Source organism: Tinamus guttatus, unplaced genomic scaffold (genome assembly GCF_059628265.1).
Source record: "Tinamus guttatus ecotype Peru unplaced genomic scaffold, ASM5962826v1 Tinamus_guttatus_pri_ptg000995l, whole genome shotgun sequence".
In the NCBI taxonomy this organism is placed as follows: Eukaryota; Metazoa; Chordata; class Aves; order Tinamiformes; family Tinamidae; genus Tinamus; species Tinamus guttatus.
The window spans coordinates 29,710-48,027 of NW_028289529.1; the positions used below are offsets into that span (position 1 = coordinate 29,710).

Below are 18,318 nucleotides of genomic sequence, written 5' to 3' on the forward strand. Positions count from 1 at the left end.
GCGCCGCCACTTCCCGCCCGCCGCACCCGAGCGGAGCCGAGCGGGGCCGAGCGCAGCCGAAGGGAGCCGAGGCGCCTCCCCGCGCGGGAGGCGGCAGCCGCTGCCCGGCGCGCACTGCGCATGCGGCCTTCCTCCCGCTCTGCAGGCCCCGCCCCTCCGCCCCAGGCCGTGCCCTCTCCCCGCCGCGCCGCGCTCCCATTTGGCCCTCGCCGCTGCCCGTAGGCCGCGTGACGCGCGCGGCGCGCGCTCGCTCATTGGCTGGTTCAATAGTCGCGGGCTACTTGAGGGGCCAGAGCCGCGCCGCGGCGCGAGACTCGGCGGCCCTGGGAGCGCTCGCGCGGCCCGGCCCGCTCCCGGCGCCGCCATCATGTTCGCGGAGCAGGAGAACCAGGAGAATGTCCCGCCCGCCACTGCTGCTGCCGCCGCCAAGGCGCCGCCCGCCGCCGCCCGCGTGGCGCTGGGGCTGCTGCGGGGCCCCGCGGTGCGGCCCGCGCCGCCGCAGGCAAGTGCGGGTGCGGGGGGTGGGGGGGCTGTGGGGCCGCCATCTTGGCGCGGCGGGAGCTGTCAGGGCGCCTGTCAGCGGCGCGGGCCGCGCCGGCGCTGACGATGCCGCCCCCGGCAGGCGGCGCGGAGCGAGGCCCGGGCGGCGGCGGGGCGGCCGTGCGGGGCGCAGCCGCCTTTCGCCATCCATGTGGACGAGCCCGATGGCGAGCGGCCGCGAAGGCGCGGAGCGATGGCGGTGGCGGCGACCGACAAGGAACAGGAGGCGGCGGCCAAGAAGGAAGAGGCGACGGCGCTGGGACTGCGGGTGGCTGTGAGCGCCCTGGGGGAGCGGCGGCCGCTGGCGCCGCTGAGCAACAGCTTGGAGCTGAGCTGCGGTGAGTGCCCCTGGGGCCGGCACGGTGCTCCCGGTGCCCCGGGCCTGGCGGCGGGGCTGCTGAGGTAACTGCTCTCTCCCGCCAGACTCGCCGAGCATCATGGACATCTCCATCTCCTCCGAGGCCGAGGAGACGAGCCCCAACGTGAACAATGTGCCCGACTACGCGGGCGACATCCATGGCTACCTGCGGGAGATGGAGGTAGGAGGGCGCCCAGGCAGGGCCCCCTGCGCTGCTCAGCACCCCCTAAGGAGGGCGGCCAGTGCCTCCCCAGCCGCCCTGCACAAGCTAAACCTTGTGTGTTGCGCATCCTCCAGGTGAAGTGCAAGCCCAAAATGGGCTATATGAAGAAGCAGCCCGACATCACCAACAACATGCGGGCCATTCTTGTGGACTGGCTGGTGGAGGTCGGCGAGGAATACAAGCTACAGAACGAAACCCTGCACTTAGCTGTCAACTACATTGATAGGTTTCTGTCTTCCATGTCTGTCCTGCGAGGAAAGCTCCAGCTCGTGGGTACCGCAGCCATGCTGCTTGCATCGTAAGTGGAGCTGGTTAACGGGAAATTCCACTTGCTGGTCTCGTGCGTCTGGAAATCTTCTCTTGTGGTGCTCACATTCTGTTCTGTGTAATCTGACTGACTGGGGTGGTTTTGCACTAGGTAGGAAGCCGTAGTTATCCCCTGAAGAGCTTGGTAGCTTAGGTCGAATGCTGCAAACAAGGAACTAGCTATGTTTGTGGAGAGGCCTAGTGTGAGGAGTCATTATTTGCAGCTGCAGCAGCAAAAAGCTTTTGGGATGTATTTGGGGATGTATGTGCAAAGCAATTCTTGCTCACAACTGTTAGTCTACTGTGTTTTCAGGAACTTCAGTAACTCCTGAGTCCCAAATTACTTAACAGTAAAGCTATTAAGTCTCTAACTTCAAAGTTATGCTGATCCAGGACCTAGGGGACTGGAGGCAGCAAACTTGAGTAACAGGATGCAGCTACTCCACAAGCCAGAACTTGTACTTTTCTGCTTTTCATTAAGTGTTGCCACTTAACCTGGTCCTCTGCTATGCAACAACTTGCTCATAACTACTCTTTACTGCAGAAAGTTTGAAGAAATCTACCCGCCTGAGGTCGCAGAGTTTGTCTACATCACAGATGACACCTACACCAAGAAGCAAGTTCTAAGGATGGAGCACTTAATTTTGAAAGTTTTATCATTTGACTTGGCAGCTCCAACGATCAACCAGTTCCTTACCCAGTATTTCCTGCACGAACAGACAAGCGCAAAAGTTGAGAGCTTATCCATGGTAAGTAAGAATTAATAGCTGAATCTGTGTAACGGGGCAGTTATTAGTGCACCTTGCAAGCTCTGTTTTCTTCTACCAATGGAAAACCGGTGCAAGGTATTTCAGGGCAGGCTTTCCTGTCTCAGCCTCTGTTAAATCACTAAGGTCCCTCTTTGGGAGAGGCCTGGGGAGCACAGCTGGTGCCCCTTGTGTCCCTCTGGGATGTTGCTCCGCCTCTGGAGAGCAACCCTTTTGTTGGCTACTTAGCATCTCAAACAGCCTTGTTGTCTGCTATTTGAGTTGGCTCAAGCATGAGTGCTTGCTCAGAGCAGGCTGAGACTGATAAATTCTGGGTCTGTTTCAGGGCTGGTTGCTTCCCCTGATACTTTCCTATCTAAAATTAATGTGTTCTCCCCGCCAAAAGGCACATTGTTCCTTAAGTTTCCATGTTAAAATTGTATAGGGATCAATGCATAGTTGTCATCAATTACCAGAAACCTGCACCTTGAATAGCTAGTATCTTGTCTAGGTGGACTTGTCTACCAGGGTTCAGTTTGTCTGGAAAGGATACGATTATCAAGCTACAAGTCTAGAAGCTAGTTTCTTGAACAGAGTATGAACAGTGAACATCTCGGACTTGTTCTGGATCTAGTCTGACGTTATCATAAACTCCAGGCGTGCGGCAGGTGCTGGAGATGCTAAAGGGAAGCAGCAGTCTCACCAGGCAAAGGTCAGGCATGCCTGGACCTTGTGTGCCTCCAAGGCTAGACCTGTGCTGCCTGCAGAGCGCGCGTGCGAGCGGTGTTAGGCTGTGGGTAGCGTGGATGCTCTGAGGAGTGTTTCTTGGGTAGTCTCCAGTTTTTTTTTGCTATTAAGGACACCCAGAATCAAATGGCAGTTCCATTTGTCAGGCCTTATTTTTTTCATTTTCTCCCTGCACCTGTGTCCAGTGCTTTAACCTGTCTCAACTTTGTCTTGAGCAGAGTATCAGTATTTGCTGGAAAGCAAAAACGTGGGACCATCTCACTAAGGGAATTAACTGGGAAAAGCTGTTTCACTAATGGGCAGGATTTGGAGCTTAAGGTTGTATCCAAGTGAAGCTGTTTTTTTATTCTTCCTTTTGAAAGTAGATGATTCTTTTGTCTTCTTGCAGTATCTTGGGGAGCTGAGTCTAATAGATGCTGATCCTTACCTGAAATACCTGCCATCAGTTATTGCTGCTGCAGCATTTCATCTAGCAGGCTACACAATCAGTGGACAAACGTGGGTATGTAGCACCGAAACAGAGTCTTCAATTCTCTTCACAACTATTTTATGCAGTTCTGCATTGTGTGGCCAAGGCTCCTTTTAGGGCTCAGGCTGCTGGAAGTACAGCCCCCCCACACCAAGAGTTTATTATTACAGATTGTCCCTGTGGTATCTGAAAGAGAGGGGTGGGAGGGGGAACCCCTTCTGGGAAGGGAGAAGCATCTCCTGATGTGCTCTGCTCTTGTAATTCCCCTGAAAGCTGTTATCAGCCTCCTTGTGATAGGCAGTGACCACTGGAGGTGAGGAATATTTCTAGTTTGTGCCTCTAAAGGCTAGTTTTTGGGATTAATGAACTGCTAAAATCTGAGCAGTGGTTATTAAACTGCTTGATGCCCAAGGGAAATGTGCCCAAATGTTCCTCTTGCTTTTCTTTTTCTCAGCCTGAATCTTTGTGCAAAGTAACAGGCTACACCCTTGAAAACATTAAGCCTTGCCTCATGGACCTACACAAGACCTACCTCAAAGCAGCACAACACACGCAACAGTCAATAAGGGAAAAATACAAGAGTACAAAGTAAGTATCTGTGGACATGTATGATAAATTTAGTATTAAGTGTGAGTTATCCTACTGTGTAGTTGCTGCTCTGGGGGTTTCAGCTTGAGATGGGTCTTAGGTCAGACTAAACTAACCAAATGGACATTGTGAGTGACAAGACTCCCAAGATTTGTATGTGGTGCTTTGTGGAGCAGTAGCTCATGTTCACTGACAGACCAGCTATCACTGCCTAGGCCGTTAGCTGTGCTGTGGTAAGTGCAGTGATTTTCCTGATGCTTGTGCAATTGGCAGTCAGGAGGCTGCCTCATGCTCCTAGAAACCCGAGTGGCTGACGTGCTCCAGAGTTTTTTGCTGGCCCTGCTGTTAGCAAAAGGCTCTTTGCTGCAGTGCCTGTGCTGCTCTTTCCAGCACACAGCGCTTAAGTGAGATTACAGCCTGTGTGTTTTTCCTCCCCTCCTCTAGGTACCATGGAGTATCGCTCATTGATCCGCCAGAGACACTAAACTTATTGTAATAATCAAGAGACTGATCTTTTAAAAAGATGTATATTACCTTTGCAAGAAAATAATGTACAGTTTTAAACAAGGTTCAGAAATCTAGATGTGATCATTTGGAATATTAATGCAGGTTTTGATGAGCTTAATTATGAAGTTAGTTTTATGTGGTTTTAATGTAAATCTTTTGTACATGCAATCTTGTTAAAATATTTAGCTGGACTTTTGTTTTTTTTAAGGATGTTCTCTTTAAGCACAAAATTAACCATTCAGACCAAGTGCATGTCTGAGATTGCTTATCTAATTATAAACAGTAAAAACAGCAGGGCATTAAAATAGGGCTTTGCTCTTTTCCAAGTGAGACTGACTTGGACTCCATAACAGTATTTGTAGCATTTTTTCTACTGTCTAGTTTAAACTGAGGCTTAGCACAGACTAAGAATGTGGCTTAACAGCTATAATTTTGAAGGAACTGCACAGGTACAAAGAGAACACCTTCCTTAATTGTATTTGTGCGAGACTCTTTAGGAAGTGCTAGATACTGGGAGCCTGGTTGTAGAAATGCAATATACTGCCTGATCTGTCAGGTTAAAGGCTGAGTGCTCTACTACAAGGACCATGTGCTTCGAACTAGCCGGAGAGTCTGTCCTTGGTGCTTCCTCTATGTGCAGAATGGACTTGCCATAGGTACCTTCTGCTCAAAGTCTAAAATGGATACTAATTTAAGGCCATGGAGTTCCCACTAATGCATTATCTGCCCCAAAAGCCCATCAATGTCCAACTAAATTCATTAGTTCACTTGGCACTTTGCTGCAGTTCAGTCTTGCCACCAGAGTGATCTGCTGCTGTGCTGTCAAGAGGGAGGGAGGGTGGAAGGGATCCCTTTTGCGTGGCCCTCACTATGCACATCCCTATCGCTTTGGAAGGGCTCCTCTGCAGCATACAGCAAAGGTGTAACCAGCTCATCTTAATTTTTCTTAGAATTTCCCTATACCTGTTACCAAGCTAGCGGCAAATAATCAGTGTTGGATCAAATGGACACTCGCCTTCAACATGTACAAAAGGAGTGATGTCCTGACCTTACTGTGCTTTGCCTGTAAATCAGTGAATGTATGGAAGGGGATTTTTAAATGGGCCATTTCCAGGTTGGCTAATAAACATCTTTACATCTGATGTTAGTGGTCCTGCTGGTACCTTAAAAACAGTGCCAGTTGGTGGCATTACCATCCTAAATTGGCACTCCTTCCTAAATCCCTCCAAGGACTGCCCTGCTGAACCTGTGCCATTCTAATATGAAGTTAGTAAGCATAGTGGGGTGCCTATCTGAAGACATGAACAGCACCAGCAGAATTGTATACCTATTGTCTCTGGGACAAATGATGTGGGCTATAAAAAAAGGACAGCAGCTGCCCTCTAGCGAGCTGTTAAGCACGCATTTTGGTGAGAAAACTCACGTGTCAAGTGAGTAGCTAAAAACTTGCTCTTCTGCCCCGATGCCTGCTGAACTCCAGCTCAGCCCTGCTCAGTCTGTAGTCAGAGTCCTCCACAAAACAACACAGTTTACAGAACTCTAGTTTAGTGGTGTTGGTTTGTGAAGCAAAGACAAGAGTATGCAGCAGAGGCCCTCTCTTTTGGCAGATATGAGCTTTTGGGATGCACTTTGGCAGAAATGTTGTGTGTCTTCTAATGAGTAATGATGAACTGTATCTTGTTAGTCTTCCTTGTTCTCCATTAGCTTCATTAGCTCAATTGTAATAGCTTGACACTGAAAAGCTAAACTTGGTTTGACTGAAACTACACATTATCATGTCTGATGCTTAGTTTGGGAAATGCTCTAGCCTTACAGGGGAGTGGGTCTGAATATCCATTAACATGTGGGCCCTTGCTCTACTGGGAACTGCAGCTGGTGACCTTGGCAGCTCTTATGAAAATGTTCCCTGACCACTGTCTGCAGGCCTAGAGCCCACAGCTCTTCCTGAGAAGCTGGGTCCTGCCTTCTCCTTTTGGTGGCATAGACTGGGAACTTTAAATATTACTAAGAAGTGCAAACATAAGAGAAATAACTTAAAGCTTACAAATTACTTTCCCCAGAAAAGAGCAAAATGCCAGTACTCAGGTGAAAGGCTTAGGCCCTCTTATTTTACAACTACTGAAACGTCTCCTTGCTCAGCTTTGGATAAAGGATAGGTTAAAAAAAATAGCATAGAGGATAATGCTGCCTTGCTCCCTAAGCTTTGCATTCAGCCTATGGGGTCTGCTATAGCCTGAGAAAGGCTCTGGCACTGGGCTAGCATTCTGGCTGTCGTCTGGCTCTGTTCTTCCTGCTCTGCCCACAGTTTTGCTGCTGCAGGGATCAGCAGCCTCTTCAGTTTCTACAGTTAGCAGGAGGCCTTTCTAGAATTTCTTGGAGCTTTGAACAAAACAGAAAAGCCCAGGCTGCACTGTACTACCATTTTGTCTATCCAGTGTAACTTCTGTATTACTTTCAAAAGAAACAACTTAGGGATGTAGGGCATGCCCTATTAGGTAGGGAAATAACAGGATCCCTAAGTAAAAAGAGAGACAAAAGAGGTGCCAAGAATACTCTTCTTCCTCAAGAAGGTGAAACTCAATCTTCCCTCATTCCTGTACTCCTAAAGGCCATTTCCAATGAGAAGAACTGACACTAAGAAAATACACTCTTTGAGCTCCTGGAGGAAGACAATGTTTGCCCCTTTTGGAAAGGACACACCTTGATTAAAGCTGATAATTAGCAAGAAGTTGCCCTTGTGCCAGTTCTAAAACCCTACTCTCACATATAGTATTTGCAATAACAACTTCCTTCCTGTTCATATTTCACAAAATACTGAGGTCACATGTAAAAGAATCCTACTTTGCTCTTGTACATATACATGTGTTTACGATTTGACTCAGTTTTCAACCAAAGCAGCTAAACCATCTTGGAAACTTCTTTCCTTTGCTTTGTTGTGCCTCATTTTAAATTCAGAACATAATTCTTTAGGACAAGAAGCATTCCTGTTTGTTGCATGTAATATTTAATTAAACTTTAAAAAAAAAAAGCGGAACTGTGAGTCATTCTCATTCACATTTTGCAGCCTCTTGTCCTTGGCCATTTGCTTTTATGATATTTCAAGTAATTTTATTTTTGCTCATTTTCTATAAAGCAATTTTAGTGAAGGTAAGATATGGAATGATCCAGAAAGACTGTCTTAATCACATCCTGCCATGGCATCTTTCAAGGTATGGTAATAGCTATGTTAATCAAAGAACCCTTCTCCTGCTGTTAAGCTGGAGCCCTAATTCTTTCTAACAACTGACCTCTTGTCTATACCTATCTTACAACACGTAGTACTGTGATTTATACTCCTATAAAAATTGAGTTGTTGCTGGGACTGTTTTGCTAAGGTTGCTCTTTCGCCTGTTTGTACAACTCAAGTTAAACAACTTGAGTCAGTTGAGAGAATTTACTACCAGAGAATTTAATTTATACAGAAACTTGATTTCTTTTATTTCAAAATGTGTACACATATGTGAAGTATATACGAAAGCACACCTGAGTTGGGATGGGAGGAAAGTTATCTACAAAAATAAGGTCAGTAACAATAGACAAATTATGTATTGTACACTATGTCTGAAGGACAGGTGATCACTTTAATGAGCAACTCTCTTCTTTTTTCTCTTTTTGTTAAATGTTTTCTTACTTGTATTTTCTTGTTTCAAGTTGGCCTGTGTTCTGTGAGCAAATGACATTTTAAACAAAATAACACATTAAGGATTTTTATTTTAAAAGTTAGTTGATCTTCTCTAACACAGCAAACATCTACCCTGCTCAGCACAGAGCTCCAACTTGAATCTGAATGTTTACATGTGTTAAAACATTTTTAAACTTAAGTTTCCATGGCTAATGGAGGGCTATGACACTAAGTCTCACCTCTGAAGGATTGAATTTCAAGATGAGCTATAAGAGGCACTCTCTGCAGCATCTCTTAAGCAGTAACTGCTTCAAATACACTTTGATGCTCTTAGGCCCGTGGTAGGATTGAGACTAGTCAAACATTTTTAAGCCTCTTGCACAGCTGCAGGTCAGACAGGACTAGTGTTCTCCAAAGGGAGCTGACTACCATCCATTGAAACTTCCTCACTGCTCTCTCTGCAGCCCCTTTGATCACTGCAGTTCTGGGCTTGGCCTTGGTCATCTCCACACATGCTAGAGAGCGATGTCTTTGAAAACAGCTGGTGCTTTCAGAAACTATTCCTCATCTACTTCTTCCCCCTTGTATTGTCGAAGTACCTTTACCTTGTTTTCCGTGGTGGAGCCTGTGGTTCCAGAATGACAACTTCTTCCTCTTCACTATCAGACAAGACAATAGGTTCATCTTCAAAGAAACAAACACACATCTGATGAGTTTTGTGCAGACTTCGGTAGCTAGTAATTATTCCTAAATAAATACTCCAACTAGAAAGACAGATGCTCACTACTGCTAGTGCTGCTCTGAACCTTCACCTGGACATTTCTTAAAAAGAAATTTGTTTTGGGTGGTATACTAACTAGGAAAGGGGTGTCTCAAAAAGTGGCTATCCTCGTTCCCCTTTCTTGACGGGCAGTTCTTACTCTTTTAATTCTTGACTGCTAACAAAGTGATGTTGTTATAAGTGTCTAATACCAATATGAATATTCACCTTTCTCAGTTTCGTTGGTAACACTGGTATCCTCCATTTTAACTTTCTCCCATTCAAAAGCAGTAGCATCAGTTTCACCTTCCTCATCTGCAGTTTCTTCTCTCTCAGATTCTTCAAGGTCTCCCCAGGCATTTTCTATTCCTTCCCCAATTTGGGCTGTCCCAGGAGTGTGCAGTATTGGTTGGGTAAAACTTGAAGTAGTTAAGAAAAGCCCCTGTTAGTTGGCAATCTGTTGGTAATTTAATGCAAATTAGGTGGATTTTAATCTGTGTCTTTTCTCCCTAAGTCTTTAAGGGGGAGGTAGAAGAGAATACTTTGTTTCTAGGGAGATGGACAGTTTTAATTCTTAACGTTAACTAAATATGAATGAAATTATCTAAAGGCTGTTACCACCAACACCAGTATGATGGCGATAATTTCATCTGGAGGCTGTGAGAGTACCTAGACTGTGAGAAATTTTGGCCGTGTTTACCTTTAAAAGTGCTGAAGTGGTAGCTGAGGGGAAGCCTTTCCCCTCACCCCTCCCACATGTCGCATTAAAAAGGATACACTTCAGAAGGAGGATCAGCCTTAGTGATGATTTCTTCTGCTTGTTCTTCCACATCCTTAGTATCAACAGCAGCTCCCTCCATTTTGAAGGCAGTGATCTTCTGATTTGGTATAGATTCTGCAAAGCCAAATTTCCCACCTTCTTTCCTAGTCAATGACATGTTATTTCAGGATGTTTTACGTTTACAAATTCTTTTTCTTTTCATGCTTAAAACAGCTACAAGGAAAAAAAATGCTATTCATATTAAAGGCTGCTCCCTCCCACATGTTTATTGAAAATGATCTCTTGCCCCTTTCCCCAAACTCACCTAACTTTCTGATCATTCTCCAAAGCCTTCTGAATTAGTTCTGTTATTTCTGCAACCTTTACAGCTGCTATTTTACTGCATCTCAGAACCTGTTTATAATATATATGTAACAGCAGGTTATAATTGTAAAAAACAGGAATTTGACCAGAACCATATTACACCACAGACAAAAAACACATAAAATACACTAGGAACTCACATTAACAGGACTTTTCAGTATCTACACTACTACAGGGAGTAGTTTAGATTTGAAAGACTGCTCAAGGCAAATATTTACCTGATCCTTTAACAGCATAATCCCACCACTGGACTGTATGGTGCAAATTTCCTGGTGTTTATTCATGGCAATTACAAGGAGACCATCCATTACCTGTTCCTCTCTTTCACTTGGATCCACCAGTAAGTAGGTACTAGAATGAAGTTTCCACATATAATGCAATAAGAAAAAAAAAATTTGCAAGGAAGTTACTATCCTTAATAAAATAAGAATGGGGAAAAAAAAGCTTAAATAGAAATAGTAATTATGAATAGGCCTTTCCATCCTCAATCCATTTCTTCATTGTCTGTAAAAGGTGCTGTTTCCTTTTAAACTTGTGCAGTATGCTTAAGTATTACCATCATTTCTCATTCCAGGTAAAGTATTTTAAGAAACAAGTCTATGGTTACCAATATTTTTAGGACTCTTCTACATTGTCATTTTCTGCAGAACTGCTAATAGCTTGTTTCTGTCAAAGGCTTAAAAAAAAGCTTACCCTTGTTGGAAGAAGGCAAAACTGACACAAATAGGCATGTGATGGATACTCAAAGGGACAGGATCACGCTCCTCAGGGGTGTACTTTAAAAAGAATTAGTCCAGAAGAAAGTTATTTACAAAACATTTAATTTGAAGAAGATGTACTGTATGCATGAGATATGTAAAGGATTTTTTTTTAAAAAAAAAAAAAGCATAGAAAAAAGGTACGTGAACTTCTACTGATCCAAATATTAACAAAAGAAAAGTCTTTCTAATACTTCTTGTGTGGTTCTTTCTGATATTAATTACATAGGTAATTAATACAGCCCATTCTTCATTCTTGTATTTGATCTGGTTGACAGTAGCTCATGAGTCAAAACATTCCACAAAATTTTTCTTACAATTAATACTCCCCTAAGCCTGAAGTTGATAAAATTATGTGTTCAGCAGGCTCACTTACTTACTATCCTCTTGCAAGTTGTGCAACAAGGCCTTCATCCTAAGCAACAGGGATCTTGGAGTTCATCTACTGACATAAACATTTATTTCTTCTCTCTTGGACAGAGAGGAACAACTATCTGCGGTCCTATAGCACTTACTATAGACTGATATATAACTTACCACAGTTATTTCCTCTCCTTGCACAGATACATCTGGTCTGCGAAAATGACACAAAGCTACAATTCCTGCTATACTAGCGGCATCAATGATGTTCCCATCATGATTTAACAGGTGCAGGTCCACACGAATTTGCCAAACCTAGGGAAAAGTGCACATAATGGCTCAGGACTTGATAGCATGATTCCACAGAAGCTGTCATTATTGCAATGATTTCAGCTTCTGAGTCACCAAAACCAAGTACTAGAGTATACTCATAAATTCATCAGTTCTTGGTTTAAGAAGTCATAATGAAAAATCTTAGTAAATCCAAAGATACACAGTATGCTAGGTTTAAACACTGGTAATTTTGACAGATACACAACAATGAAATATAGTTAAGATATTCAATCGGCAAAGAAATACTTCAGGGTGCTAACTGTTGCAAAAGGCTTGCAGAGATGAGTAAATTAAAACACATGGCATGCAAACTCAGATGGTTACATCCTTACTACGTTAGGCTAAAGTCAAAATTGTGAGTTTTCAAAACAAGACAGTGACCACTTTGAAAAAAACATATACGTCCTCTCGTGTCCGGAGTCAGCAACTTCCTGTACCTTTTCACCAGCAACAACACAGAGAGACTCCGTATCTATGCACTTCGAGTTTCTCAGGCATCGTTCTATCAGCCTGTTCAGTTTCACCAGCAGCTCAGATTGCCTGTTAAAACAAAATTGCCCCAGACTGTGTGCAATTAAACTGTATATTTACATGGACCCTAATAATGGCTCTTATGGTGCCCCTCTTTTTAGCTTTTTAAGGAAACTACATACCTGCCAGGCTCAAAAGCGGGTGCTGCCATTGGTGAGAGCTCAAGATTGAAGAAAAGGATACCTTCCGTAGCCCGATTTGGCTTGGGGGGCACGAGCTCACATGAGACTTGTCCAAGAACCCTGCAGTGAGAGGGCAATAAACCCTCAGATCACTGAATTTAGTAGGAAAAAAAATATCTACCACTAGAAACATGAGAGAATCCCTTAAAATATATATATGTTTATAGACATATATATACTTGCATTTCAGTTTTTATTTTGTACTTGTCATCTCCAAATTTCTACCCAGGCCCTCTCTCTCCTCTGTGCTCCAATTTATTGCACGGATTCCTACTGCCGAACTGCTGTCGCTTCCAGCCTTCATCCCGGGAATTACTTCTCAACGCCCCTCCCCCTGGGCCTCACGGATTATTTTAAAGCCCTCTTCCCCAGACAGGGAAGGGCAGGCCAGGCGCGCGGAGTGGCCTCCCGCGGCCGCCGAACCCCCACCCCGCCCCGGCTACCTCGTCTTGCCCAGCTCCACGATGCAGCAGCCGTAGTCAGTGCCGAAGGAGATGCGCACGTTGCGGTAGTCATAGCACTGCCGCCCGTCCAGGCGCTGTCGGAGAGACACGCACAGGGTTACTGCACCATCGCCGCCCGCGGGGAAGGGGCCCGGGGCCCTGCCGCCGCCCGCGAGGAGAGGAAGAAGGGGAAGGGGAGCCCGACACCTTCCGCTCCTGCACGGCGCGGAGGAGGAAGCGCCGCTCGCAGTTAGACAGCGGCGTTTCCTTCATGGCGGCCGTTAACGGCGGCGCGAGCCTGTGCGATCCCGACCGGCGCGCACCGCTGCGTCATCACGCGGCAGCCGTTGGACAGCAGAGCGCATGCGCGAGCCGCCCCAGCGCGGGAAGGGCTGAGGCGAAGCGCAGCTCGGCCTGAGCTGGTCCGGCCCGGCCCGGCCCGGCCCACTTCGCATGCGGCTCTGAGGCTGAACGCGGGATCAGTCTTCGCAGCTCCGGCAAAGCACAGCTTCCAAGAGAGACATGTTTATCCCCGGGGGCTCAGCCTGCTCAGTAAATGTGCTTGATAGAGTGACTGATTTCAGCGTCATGTTCTGCATTCGTAAACTCGTTCTCTCGAGAACTTACATGTTAAATCAATCTCTGTTAATCTGCAGTTTGCTTGTTATCACTAGCCCTGCTTTTAAATGAGTGGAAGAGACTTTCCGGTGCTTCTGTAAGTCATCCAAATGTTTTTAAGTTTAAGCTCTGTTAAGAATTGAAACATGGAGGCTGCTGGGTGTGAAATTTGAGTCCAGTTGGCCTGAAATGGTCATAAAGTAGTGAATTACCTTGCAATGGGAATGCAAATAAAGCAATATTTAGTAGTTGAGGAAGTAAGGTTTAGTCATGGTTTGGTGACCTGTACTCATAAGTGATGGCTCAGGTGGCCTTGGAAGGGATTATTGTGGTGCCTGTGAGTCTCGATGTGTTTTTTAGTGACAGAGAATAAGGACCATGGGAATTTGTGAAAAAGGTCCTGTTCAGGAAATTGTATGGAATTAAAAGAACGCATCTCTTATTTTCATTGGTAACACAGATGCAGTGCGCAGTCTTCAAGTTAGGCAGAATACTAAGGAGATGCCAGAGAAAAATAGTCTGTAGAAAACAGCTAAGCTGGCAAGAGTAACAAGGTAAGTAGGATTACAAACGTACAACAAACTTCCCTGAACAATTCCTGTTCTGAAATGTCTTGCAAGTTAAAACTCAAGGCCTCTGCAAGTGTCTTTTATGTTTCATTTGTGTTGAAATGAGAAAATCTATTACACATAGTCTCCTGTAGGCTGTTGAAATATCTTCATTATGGTGTCTTTTTTTTAAAGCTTGTTAACACGTTTAGCAGGAGTTAGCAGCTGTTTACTCTGAACAAGTGCATCATATTCAGAAAATTGCAGATGGGACCAAATGAGGAAAAGTACTGTAAGATTGCCCACGCTGATTTTATATTTTCAGAAAAGATATTTATTCTAAAAGAATACCAACAAGGGATTATAATGGCTCTCATGTTGTAGAGACAAAGACAAGTAAACAGTTTTCCCAAATGATACTGAATGTAAAGCAACAGTAAGGTAGAAACTGATTTTAAACCTGCAAACTTTAGTCACAAATACGTTAATGTCTGGGATAAGATTCAAACTCATCAACTGTCATCATGATGTTATTTTTTGTTTTGTTTGTTTTTTCTTTTAGACTTTGATGTGTAGGTTTCACTCATATTCTGACTATCCTGCTTTTATCTAGGAGACAGGAGAAAAGTCGTAGGAGAAAAGCCCTTCCACTGGGACCAAGCTTGCTCCTTGTAAGCAGACTTGGCCCTTAGTTCTGCAGTGATTTGGCCGATGCAACTTTTGACATGAAATCTTGAGTGTGGATACTAATCGTTTGCCATCGCTTAAGATTTGATATTATTTTGTGTGGATTAATAGCAGAACTAATTTCTGAATTACATACAGTTGAGTAAGTAATGAAGAGCTGGCATTTTTAAGTCATTGAACACAAATCCCACAGTTTGAATTGTTTCATTTACTATTAGCAGGAGGGTATAACATGCACAGTTAGTAAGCACTGACAGAAATATGTTGGTAAAATGTGTAAGATGAATAACAAAAGTGGAAAAATTCTGAAAGAGGCTGTATATGCAGGCTTTGCATTTTAAATGGCTCTCTAATTTAAGCTGTTTTTGCCAAGTATGTTAGTGCAAATGCTTTTCTACAAACTGATGCATTCGTTTTGTTGCACTGTGGTATGTATGTTGCATTCATAGAAATTCAATGAAGAGGTGTGGGGTTTTTTTGCATATTCAAATAAACATGAGCTAAACCTATAAATTAACTTTTTTACATCGTTTATGTGCTACCATTTTGCATTTGTCGTTATACTTACTAAGAGACCATTTTCATGAATGCTCTAAGTCTTAGCATTTGTGGAAGCAGGATTGCAGAGTATTTGTCGTATTATAATTTAAAGAGATGTGAAGTCTTTTTACATCCCAGTGAATAGAATTTGTTTGGTGATGCATTTAAGTTACGTCTCAAACAAATAGGATAATCAGAACAATGTTGCATTACCCTTTTCTCACTCTCTCCGCATGTTTTAGCGTAGGAGTCTAATGGTAGCATTACACAATATCATTATGATAACAAATGTGAACTTCTGTTCTGCTAACCTATTAAGGGAAATGAGAGGAAGGTGGCTGGGCCACTACCTTTAAATGAGCTCTGGAGAAGCAGCTTTTTGGTATTGTTTTTCCATTTACTGTATCATTGGGAATTTGTCTACAGTCATTGCAAGTTCTCTCCACGGTAAATTGGGTTAGCTTTGCCACTACTGTCATACTAAACCTCAGGAAAACAGAGTTTAATTTGTCTGAAAAAAAATGATTAAGCCTTGTGACTCGTCATAGAAGGATATTGGATTGGCCAGACATGATCCTCCCTCATTTGGAAATCTGTGCAGACTACTTCCAATCGCACTCTTGTCCTTTATATGTTTGGAAATATTTCCAAGTTTATTTGCAGTGATCAAGGTAAGATTGACTGGTCTGTAGTTCCTCTTTCTTGTCCTTGAAGGTAGAAGTGGCATTTGTGTTTTCCTGGATCCTCAGGAACTTCTGAACACCACAACCTCTCAAATGTAATTAAGAGTGGCCTTAAAATGACTTGGGCCAGTTCCCTTGGCGCTCATGGCCATGGCTGCATTTCATCATGGCTAGATTATTTTCTTGATGATACATATGCATATTTTGGCTCTACATTCAAATTAAAGGACCATTCAATAAATCCATGGAAACAGTGAGGTTGCAGAGGTTTCACTAGAGACCTAATCTGGCACACAAACATTTTATTAGTGGTGATAATATGCAAGAAGGAGAGATGCCAATTTGAATTACAGGATTTTGATTGAGTTTGGAAAGCTATTGGCTTACAAGCTGGAAAAGAATATCTTCCTGTGGTGCATTTCATGTGCATAGTAGCAGGACGTGGTGACTGTGAAACCTTACTTTGCCATTTTGTCAGCTTGCAATAATGTATAAGGTGCACTGAAAATGTCACTATCTTTTTTTTTTTTGGATTGGAAAAAAACTTTTATTGAAGGCTATATGGACCGTACAGGCCGAAGGCATAAAGGCTTAAAACATAAGAGTAGGACTTCACGCAGAGAAGTATTCTGCAGAGGTCATATCTTTCCTGATTAAAATGTTTTGTGCTGAGCTGCCCCTTTGTCTCACTCTGCGCTCTGCTGTCAGTAGCGCCCTTACATTCTGCGTTCTGCAGGCTTAGACTGGTCTCTGGACATCAACATGAGCAGTTCAGCGCTGTCACTTCTGGTTTACATTCATGTAAAGGAGCAGAGCCTTGTGCCTCTGTTGGGCAGGCTGGGGCCCAGAGCCTTTGGGTGCTCTTTTGACAGAGGTGAGCGACTGGGCTGTTGTGGAGCTACAGTCTGGTTGCTTAGCAAAGCAATAATTTCCTTGTAAAAGAAGTTCTTGTAACAGTTTGGATAAAATGTTATTTTTAGAGGAGTTGCATGTTTCATCCCCACTTTTACTAGGTTTTATTGTTCTGTCAACAACTTCTCCAGAAGTTAGTTTTGATTATCTTTATTGCTGAGGAGACAAGTAAGGTAAACTCCTGCTTCCGAAGCTGTTTTTGTTCAAGATCAGTAAAATACACAGAGAATTTGGTGATGGACTTCAGGACAAGCTGGGTGAGATTCCCATCAAGTCAGTAACTTAGGCCTCAAAGGAACCAAGTTGTATGGGAGGGCTAGAAAAGAGTTACTTCCTGTGTTTCGTGACATCTTTGCACAAAGCTTACTTTGGAGATTTTGTACGTGCACGTGTGCTAGGAAGGATAAACAATTTGATGCAAAAATTAAGGATGTTTAAAACCACATATCAGTGGAAATTTGAAGCAGGATACATGGGAAAATAAGGTCAATGGAATAGGCTAATGAAATAGAAGCTGAGCTAATACACAATTACTGCAATGTTTCTGTTCAGTAAAAGGCAGAGTTGTAATTGTAACCAAGTAATAGAAGTACACTGGGTTTTTGAAATGACAGAGGAAGGGAATGAGTGTATTATGCTGCCCAGTAAGTGAATAAATCACAGGCACTTAGACTAACGCAGGAATCCTCCAAAAGAGGAACCTAATGATCTATTGTGCCCACAGAGATGCGTTCTTTCATTTGAGATCAATGTTCTGCAGGCTGAAATGCCCAAATTCGATTATCCTACCAAACTGAGCCATGAGACAAAATCACATATGACGACCGAAGAAAAAAACAAACTGCATCAGAATCTTAGTATCTTGACTCTAAGCCTCCAGCAACCATATTTTATGGCTTAATAAAAAATAATTAAAATTTGATCTTCTTTCTTCACAGTAAACTTAAATATAATGTGCCCCATGCTGCTTTGCTGCTGCTCCCACTCTCCAGTGTCTCCAGTATACACATTTACATGTATATGCACAACATGTTGTATTCAATGTTTTAGTAGATAGATTTGGGAAGAAAAGCTCTACATAAACATAAAAAATACTTTTAATAGCTTGATTTTACAAGAGCTGCCAAGGCTTAGAAACAAACACAGTTCTACCAGAGGGGGTGAAGGAGGTGGGTAATCACTGTGAGCAGCGCAGGCTGCGGAAATAAAACTTGCGCAGTTCAGGCTGCTTAACAGCTTGATGCAGTGAGGTCCTCTTGGCCTTAGTCCAGAAAAACACTTAAACAAGCTCTGTATTTGAAGCACAGCTGTGAGGCTCTTTGTACCTTACTGGTTCGCAGGAAGGTGCCGCAGCTTGAGTGCCTAAAATTTAGGTGGGTAGTTTCCTAATTTATCCGTCCCAGTAATTTTATTCCCTAAAAGAAGCTCTGGATCATAGGCAAACCATCCAAGTATCAGATTTAAACAAGTTAATAAGTTCTGGTCCGTCTGCTCTCTGGATGTTCGTTTTATTATTCTCCAGAGGCTAAGTTTCTGAGTTCACCCCGGAATATTTGTACTGTTTCTGCCCATGCCATAGGCTTCACATAAGCTCTTCTGTTTCATTTTTAGTAGAAAGGAAATTTATTTTCTCAAGAAAGAGTCCTGTCAGAGGTTCTAGTCCTGTTGACCCTT

At 43.8% G+C, this 18,318-nt stretch overlaps 2 protein-coding genes across 2 annotated transcripts; one reads left to right on the top strand and one right to left on the bottom strand.

The window, feature by feature from the left end:
* Positions 1-367: 367 nt before the first annotated feature.
* On the top strand, positions 368-4,622 carry LOC104578067 (cyclin-A2). Its single transcript, XM_088538307.1, is given in 7 exon segments — positions 368-878; positions 964-1,079; positions 1,196-1,419; positions 1,972-2,176; positions 3,309-3,422; positions 3,844-3,977; positions 4,422-4,622. Coding segments are annotated over 7 exon segments (1,356 nt in total). The 3' UTR covers positions 4,474-4,622.
* A 3,346-nt stretch (positions 4,623-7,968) lies between these two features.
* LOC148590925 (exosome complex component RRP45-like) lies at positions 7,969-12,968 on the bottom strand. Its single transcript, XM_088538303.1, has 12 exons — positions 12,864-12,968; positions 12,657-12,751; positions 12,154-12,273; positions 11,938-12,040; positions 11,345-11,482; positions 10,743-10,825; positions 10,268-10,400; positions 9,991-10,079; positions 9,683-9,829; positions 9,134-9,324; positions 8,751-8,829; positions 7,969-8,186 (listed from the first exon to the last, which is right to left on the bottom strand). The coding sequence occupies exons 1-12, from the start codon at positions 12,927-12,929 to the stop codon at positions 8,105-8,107; spliced, it is 1,326 nt and encodes a 441-aa protein (XP_088394429.1). The 5' UTR covers positions 12,930-12,968; the 3' UTR covers positions 7,969-8,104.
* Between the last annotated feature and the right edge of the window lie 5,350 nt (positions 12,969-18,318).